A 9240-nucleotide genomic window follows, 5' to 3' on the forward strand; every position below is an offset into this window, starting at 1 on the left:
AAGTACTTGGATTAAATAAGAAAAATTAATGCTAACAAACAGTGGCGTACCCAAGGGGGGGGAATAGGGGGTCCGGACCCCCCCCACTTTTCTAAATTATGATCCTCGAGATTTGTCCAAAAATGATGTAAAACTCTATTTTCAGCCCCTGAAGCGCCAATTTAGCCGGGGAATTTCTTTCCCTAAAATGTGGGGGGTATCTAAAGCCCTCAGGCCCCAACCCAATGCTCCATTGTGCCTTATCTCTATGACCCCAAGGGGCTGCACTAGCCCAATAACTTTATAAGTTTTTTCAACTGACTATGGTTTAACTCTCCCAAAAAATCAATCCGTAATATGCTCTGGGGGCCATGTGCATCCTCCCTGAAATTTAACACCAAAAGAACAGCATCCAAACCAGAACTGCATACAAAGTCAAATTTGCAAAGGTGTAAAACACCACTGTTTTACAGTTGCCCTGATTCAGAAAAACACAATGAACAAAACGGTATCGGCGACGATTATACTATTCAAAGTTCGGCAAATAAACTTCAGCTTAACGGTAACGGCAACTTCGCGAACGACACGGCTGACATACGACGACTGTATTCAACGTCTCTATATAACGACTGATTCAACATAAAACAGCATGGCAATATAATGGAAAACACATGACAAAAACAAATTACCCAGAAACAATAGGGTACTGCCAACAAGAAAAGGCAACTAATGGGAAATGGCATGGTAACTGATTACAGACAAACAAGCGTGCATTAACAAATTCACAAACTACGTCACTGACATACAACAGGAAAATATATTCTTTAACAAAGGGTAGGAAGTCCCAAAGGGTTAAAAATTTGCAAAGGCTAAGCACAAAGGGTCCTTGGCCTGATTGTAACATTTTGGTATTTTTCCGACATATCTCTCCTGAAGGGGAGGAGCGTTAAGCCAAAATAAAGGCTCAATTTTCTTCCTCTTACCTAGAATTTTTCTTCCTCTTAGCTAGACGCTCATCCGCTAGCTGAGGGTATGAGTTCATGTGGGGAGCTAGTTGGGCGACAGCATCTCCCTCCCTGAACAGTTTAAAAAGTGCCCACCCTGTAGTAGCTGTATGCTATCAAATGAAAATTAATTTACTCACTCGGGAATGAAATGCCAATGCAATATAAAGGGCATAAAGCTCACTCAGAAGATCTGCCATAGACATCAGAAGGTCAGTCATGAGGCTACGTTCCCACATCATCTAGAGCTAGTTGGGCCGTTGGTGCATCGGCGCAAATCGCTCAATCTACCATAAATAACTAAAAGAAAAGGGGTAACTAAGGGAAGATACACAGTTACCCCCAAATATGATTGATAATTTGGAGGGAATGGACAGGATTAGCCTCTTTCGCCCACTAATAGCCGATGCTCCAATCCTACCTAATAGCATCAGAAAACGCTAAAAAGCATAAAAGGTACCTAAAGGTATGAGAGGTTTTAACGATGCCATAAAAAAAACTTAGCACGCAAAGCTATACTGAAAAGGCATTTTGCATAAAGAAAGAAAATGAGGGAGGGAGGGCTGGGAGAATGCAATAAAACAGCCTAGTTGTATTGTGGCTTCACCAAGCAAGGTGAGACCCATGCTATGTCAAAACCTTAGATACCCCTAGATTAATAAAGGGAATGAAAATGCCACGAAACACACATCTTACCCTAGTTTTAGAAATTTAGCCCTTACCCTTACCCTAACCCTTCACTTGAAACAATTAATCATACTAATTTATGACTATTAATTAAGCTTATTTATGACTATCAGGTCGAGCAGTATGGAAACTAGACAATTCCGATTCTCATTCGCGAAGAGGAGGACCACGTGAGCCACGACAACAACAACGAAATCAACATGGCCGTCACGAAAACTTGAAAGAGCCTAAATGTTTCAAATGCCAGGAATTCGGGCATATTGTCAAGAATTGTCCCCTAAATAAGAGGAAAACAGCATATTCACATATTGTGGAAGAGAAGTACCCACAAGAGGCTACAAATAATGTCAAAGTAATTAAGTCAATCAATTTTCAACAAATGGGACTTATTTCTTCCACAAAAGATGAGCTATCTGATGGATGGTATATTGATAGTGCTGCATCCAAACATACGACATATGAGAAAGGCATTTTACTTGATTTTGTGAGATATAAGAAACCAATGGAAATACATATTGGCGATGGCACAGTTATTTTTGCAAATGGCGAGGGTAAAGTAAGACTTACCTGTTGCGATGGAGGTAATTCAGCAACGCTAGTACTACTCCAGAATTTGATATCAGTGCCTGCAATGGCACAGATGGGTGCCACAGTTACATTTGACAAAGATAAATGTACTTTGTTGAAAGATGGCCAGAAACTCACCCTAGGCTATATTATTGATAGAAAGCTCTATCGTGTGAATTCTCCAGAATTTGCAAGTCTTGCAGATGTGCCCAATAAAGGAACATTGAGAAGTTGGCACTGCAGATATGGACATTTGAACCATATATATTTGAATCAATTGATAAATAAACAGCTAGTAGAAGGACTTGAACATTCTGACACAATGTTCGATGGTCAATATAAAGCATGTGCATTAGGAAAATGTCAAGAATTCCTTTTCCAAAGAAGAGTGTACATAGAGCAACAGAACTATTGGAAACAATTCACAGTGATGTCTGTGGACCAATTAATATGGAATAACTTGGGGGAAGCAGGTACCTTTTAACATTTGTTGATGACTGCTCCAGATATGCATTTGAATATTTCATCAAATCAAAAGATGAAGTTATAACCAAGTTCAAAGAATTTGTGACTTTAGTTGCAAATCAGACAGGATGTAAAGTGAAAGCACTGAGGACTGACAATGGAGGTGAATATACTTCAAAGGCATTTACTGAATTTTGCAAGGAGAGAGGAATAATTCACGAGCTGACAAATATATACTGTCCACAACAAAATGGTGTTGCAGAAAGACTGAACCGCACTATTATTGAAGCTGCACGTTCAATGCTATCTCATGCTAAATTGCCACAACAATATTGGGCAAAAGCAGTGAGTACAGCAGTGTCCACAACAGAAGTCCAACCGCAGCATTGAAGGAGACAACGCCTTACGAATGTTGGTTCAAAAAGAAACCAGATGTCTCAAATCTAAGAGTCTTTGGCTGCTTAGCTTTTGTGCATGTTTCTGAAAGTCAGCGGTGTAAACTTGATCAGAAGGCTCTACAGGCAATTTTTGTCGGATACCCAGAAGGAACGAAAGGCTACAAACTATTTGATTTGAACTCTAAGCGTTTTATGAGGAGCCGAAATGTATAATTTTTTGAAGATAAATTCCATGACTTCAATGAATCAAAACAAGACAAAGAAATTGTTTTTCATGAATTCAACAATGTTGAAGATGATGATGAATTCACAGATGATACTACTGAACCTACTACTGTTGAAGAGGTTCAGTAATACCACAACTTTTCATAATACCACAACTTTTCATAATACCACAACTTTTCAAAGAAGCTCTCATTGTTGTGATCTATAAGAAAGGAAGCAGACTTGATTGCGGCAATTACCGCCCTATAAGCCTACTAAGCCACGTCTACAAACTCTTCGTTACCATAATTGCAACCCGAACCAAAGCAGACCTGTATGCATCTTTCCCAACGACACAAGCTGCTTACCAACCTGGCAGAGGAACCATCGAGCAAATATTAGCCCTGGAACAATTGAAAAATCCATAGAATTTAACAATCCCGTGCATATTACTTTCATTAACTTCACGAAAGCTTGACAGTGTCAAATTATCCTGCCTATGGTGGAGCCTCCTAGATAAAACTTCAATCAATAAAAAATACATTAACCTTCTGAAACAATCATATGAAAAATCAAAAGCATATATCAAAACAGACATCGGAACGTCACGTTGCGTCGATATTCTGAAAGGAGTCAAACAAGGTGATGTTTTATCTGCCATTCTATTTTGCATCATCATTGCAGCACTTGTGCATCAAGTTGAAAATGAATGCTCATCTGGTTTCTCGATTGGCGACCACACTCTTTCCAATCTGAGCTATGCAGATGACATCGCTGTCATAAGTAACTCGCGTCACGAACTACAAACATTCCTTCATCTCCTAGCTTAATATGCAGCCGACGTCGGCCTGGAAATCAATGTCGCCAAAACCAAGTGCATGACAACCGATAAAATCAACACAAACCTTCATCTTATCATTTATAACAATCAAATCTCTCAAGTAACTGAATTTATCTACCTAGGCCATAAACTCTCCTCACAAAATGACGGCCTGGCCGCCGTCCAGCATCGCATTGGCCTAGGATGGGCAGCCTTCAACAAGAATAAAGCAGCGCTAACATCGAAAAGGATATCATATCATCTAAAATCGAAGATCTTTAACACCTATGTGAAAACCATCCTCCGCAATACATTGTTTCGATTCGCAACATTTATTTGCATATTATCATCAGACCTCCCAACCCTTTAGATCCATATATCGGAACAAGCCCAATATATAACTACACTGTCCGAGGCGGCACCATGGTTGCCACCGAAGGGGAAAACTTTGAATTTTAATGCTTTCAGTCTACTGGAAAATGCACTTTTTGAAGCACTTTTTCAATAACGCAGGCTTTCTCTTCAATAAATATCCACAGGCTGAAAGCGATTTTCCGGTGTCGTTGTTAAATCTTTTCGCTTATGCAACACAATTTTCTTCAGATTGGGACATAATCTCTCCGCTTTTTCTTCCTAGCATTTCTTTTTATGAAAGTATATCATAACTTCTTGCACCCTCTCAATATTTTTATGAAATGGCGCCTTATCTGAACTTCTACCTCCAAGCCAAAATTTTTTTGACGGGCTCCTTAAAAACACTTCCACACCCTACCTCGGTACGCCCATGGTATCTACTTTGTATTAATCATTCAGATTTAGCGTGAGATGGTGTTTGACGATCGTTGCTCTGTACATCAAAGTGAGTAAGGAAAAAGAAACGGTATGTTGCAAGGTGAGGTGATTCTTGTTTTCTTCGATAGAGGATTTTCAGGTCTTCTTTAAAGAAAAGTAGACACAAAACGTTGTCTGAAACTAAGTTGTATCCAAAAAATCAACGCGACAGTGCGCTTTAAAGACATCGGGATAAAAAGTATTGCATAAATAGACCTAATGCAATATATACTTGCTTTAGGCACATTGAAAGGAAAAAAATCTCGTGAATGGCTCATTAGGAATGAGCAAAATGCAAGTATTAATATTTGTTTGTATTAACGAGGGCCATAAAGTCCCCCTAGCACTACACCCTTGAATTGGAGCCAACGAGCTTTGGAGCGTCCTGGAATTTGGCTCTGGTAGTAACCAATTTATGCTTCTTGCAATTTTTTCAAGAAATGTTTCCGAGGGTCCCCTTGCTCTTTTCAAAGGCCAAAATATTATTTTTATAATCAGGCGAAAGGCCAAAAACGAGCAACTTTGCTGATAAATCGCTGTAACTGTTTCAACGGAAAATTCGAAAAACCCGGGGGCTCGCGCCTCCACAACCCGCAACTTCCACCCCTTGAGCCTATGGGGGACCTTGGAAACACAGGTACTATTTCTTGAACAAAGATTTATAACTGAGAATTCAAGGATTCTAAACCCGCTTTAGAAGATAATTGAATTGAAATTATTCAAACAATTAGCAAAACAAAATATTGACCCACCAAAAAAACCACAATGATAACATTTAATCCTTTTTTTAGATTTTGTTCATCGCGTTCAAGACTCTAACCCAAAACATATAGCCGTTTAATTACGCAAAGCGTAAAGCTACATCATGGGTGTGCTCATCATTTTTCCCAAGAGAATTACGCTTCGTCTACAAGCTATTGTTTATATAAAAATGAGTACAATAACATACTATTTTTAACAATGGAAGGTTACCGAGGCTAGGGGTTACCGAGGCTAGGGGGTGGGAGGGGGATTGTCTCATATGTATGTTGAAAAAGGGCCTGGGTGTTTTGTGTAAGAGGCAAAGGCCAATCGACAAGACTTGTGAAAATAAACAGCAAGTCACTCCTTGCCAGATTTGATTTTGGCAGCAAATGAAACATGAAATATACTGTATAGCTTCTGCGAAGTATATCCTTTCTACCTAGATACATGTTTTCTTAGTTTTGATCACTTGCTCATTTCCATGGTCGCAGTGGGGTAGGGGAGCACTATTCTAGAATGGACAACGAGTTCAAACTTTTTCTCATATTTCTTGAATCGAGTCGAATCAATTTGTTAAAAAATCATATGCAGACATACCAAAAATGTCCAAAAATATATCTTTGGTTTGAGAATTATGCTTATTTTAGGAGAACTTCAGTGTAATAAAAAGGTGTAAAAATAAAGTAACACTGTAAGCCTTCCTTTCTACATTTTTGAAGTCATCCTTTTCTTCTGTCCAATTAAATGCTGAAATAATATTGGCAAAGGATAAATTGAAAAACACTATTTGTTAGAAAATAAATTTCGGACAACTTTCTTACTAGATTTACATTGAAGGTATATAGCTTAATACCTCTAAAGTGTATTAAAAATTTAAGGTGCAATTTCCTGTTGCCATTATTCTTAAAGAAAATTCCATTAAAAGACTCCTTTTGAAAAATAACTTGTTTTGGAAAACAAATCTAAAAAATATAGTCCTTTTTGCGGCAAGATTGCGAAAAAAAATATAAAGCATTGTTGTTAAAATAACAGACCAGTTGCTTATCAGTACCTAAGGACACTGACTACACCCCTTTGACTTTAAAATATTTGTTGAACCCAAGTGCATGATCAGCATAAACAATTTCAACTGTTATTACTTAAAAATCAAATTTGTTCCTGGAATTCAAATCTACCAGGAAAACAAGACTTTGGACAAATTGATTTGTTTCCCTGCAGACTAATGCTTTCTTGTGAATGATTCATTGCAATATATCTGTCAACTTGAAAGTAGATTAGCAAGATTAGTACCGAAGGGAGAGGGGCCTTGTAAGTTCAGTGACAAAAACCAAAACCAGAAATAGACTCACCCAGCAATGGCAAATAACAATAACAAGAAATATTTTTAAACAACCAGTTGACATGCTCAAAAGTTGGAACAAGGGCTTATATAGAAAAGTAGTACACTGTCTTGTACATTTCTGAACACACTTTCTTTAGCAATACTGAGGCTCAAAATTGTTAAAATCTGAGACAAAAATTGAGAATAATAGCCAGGCTCGAACTTCATGGACAGCTCTACATGAAGCAAGATGGGCTTTAGGAAGGAATACAGAATCCTCTTTATTTTGCACTACTTGGGAAATAACATCACTCTAAGATATAAAAATCATGGAACAGCTTTGCTGGGTAATTTGGAAAGAAAATCAGTTCTTCATTAACTCTCTTGCTTCAAGTAAAATGTTCCATGTAAGTGATCTATGCAATTGCACACTGCATGTTACTCATTTCCAGAGTCTAGAAACAGTTGCCAGGCAGTTGTAAGACTTTAACAAATAGACGGCAGCACTACAAACAGCAAAATAGAAGAAAAATTTCATATACTTGGAATTCCTTGATGGCATCAGGAACCAGCATGCTGTTTTCATGTTTGAGTCAGTGTATGGAGGATACCTTATTGCATTTAAAGCTTCCAAATTCTGCTTCTTGATAAGGCATGCTTTCCTGTGTGAAAAACACTCAAAAGAAAACTTGCCATGATATGCTCCCATACCACTTTGACCAATACCACCAAATGGCAAAGAAGGTACTGCTGCTTGAACAATTGAATCATTCACACAGACTGCTCCAGAGGAAGTTTCATTGATGAATTTATCAATGATGCTTTGTGTTTTAGAGAAGACATAGAGAGCCAATGGTTTTTCCCTTTTGTTGATAAACTTCACTGCTTCAGTGGCAGAAATAACTTTGACTATTGGGAGTAAAGGACCAAATATTTCCTCCTTCATCACTGCATCTTCAGAGGTGACATCTGTCATGACAGTTGGGGAAATGTATTTCTCATCTTCATCAACATCACCACCAATTACAACTTTCTCTTGATTTATCAAATTTCTTATTCTCTGAAAATGTCTTTCATTTATAATCCTGGCCAGATCTTTGGATTCCTTTGGATTCTCTCCATAAAATTCTTTGAGAGCTTTTTTAAGAGATAGGGTGAGTTTTTCTTCAGTTTCTTTGGTGCAAAGAATGTAATCTGGGGCAAGACATGTTTGACCACCGTTCACATACTTCCCCCAAATAATTCTACGGGCAGTGATGTCAAAGTTGCAATCGCCATCTACATAGCATGGACTCTTTCCGCCAAGCTCCAATGTCACTGGAGTGAGATACTTGGCTGCAGCTTGCATGACTATCTGCCCGACGACATGACCACCTGTGTAAAACATATAATCGAATCTTTCCCTAAGGAGTGCTGATGTCTCATCCTTTCCACCAGCGATAACTCTGAAACAGTCTTCATCAAGGTACCGCGGAACAAGACTTTCAATAAGAGATGCAGTGACAGGGGACAGTTCAGACGGTTTTAAGACTGCGCAGTTGCCTGCACCAATGCAACCGATCAAAGGTTGGAGCAAAAGAAGTAGGGGATAATTCCATGCTCCAATAATCAAAGCAACACCATATGGCTCATACTGTATGCCACAAGTGTTAAATTTATTCAGCAAATCGGCATCAGTTCTCTGGAATGCTGCCCAGGAAGGAAGATCGTCGATAAACTTGGTGAGCTCGGAAACAACCACAGTGTACTCCATTATTGTCGCTTCAAAAGCTGGTTTACGTAGATCTTGATGAAGAGCTTCGACAAATAATTCTTTATTTTCAGTCATCATCTTCAAAAACTGCTTCAGTTGTTGAATTCGTTGCTCAACTGGCCTTATTTTTCCTTGATTAAAGGACAATCTCAAATGATGAACAATGTCTGAGTAATCGATATTTTCTGCCATCTTTTTAGTAAAGTTACTGCAAACAAGGAAGATAAATTTGCCTAAACGTTACTTTGGTAGCAACCTAATTGTCAATCTTTCCTCGCACATCTTCTTTCTTCGCACTCAAACTTCTTTCTTCGCACCTTTAGCAACAACAGTTTCGATTGGTTATTATCAACAAATGGGGATCCCACCGGAACCGACCGTACCGAGTTTTTACTGGCTTTTAAACAAAGGATTGTGGCTGGGGATACCGAGCATGGCCAATCACAGTAAGTGATTCCGAAGCCAAC

The 9240-nt window shown here is 38.6% G+C and overlaps 1 protein-coding gene across 1 annotated transcript; it reads right to left on the minus strand.

Moving 5' to 3' along the window:
* Positions 1–94: 94 nt before the first annotated feature.
* On the minus strand, positions 95–9119 carry LOC135683895 (aldehyde dehydrogenase, dimeric NADP-preferring). Its single transcript, XM_089109432.1, has one exon. The coding sequence runs from the start codon at positions 8963–8965 to the stop codon at positions 7463–7465; it is 1503 nt and encodes a 500-aa protein (XP_088965558.1). The 5' UTR covers positions 8966–9119; the 3' UTR covers positions 95–7462.
* Positions 9120–9240: the final 121 nt, after the last annotated feature.

This window comes from Rhopilema esculentum, chromosome 7 (genome assembly GCF_057945365.1).
Source record: "Rhopilema esculentum isolate cy_ngs chromosome 7, ASM5794536v1, whole genome shotgun sequence".
Classification (NCBI taxonomy): domain Eukaryota; kingdom Metazoa; phylum Cnidaria; class Scyphozoa; order Rhizostomeae; family Rhizostomatidae; genus Rhopilema; species Rhopilema esculentum.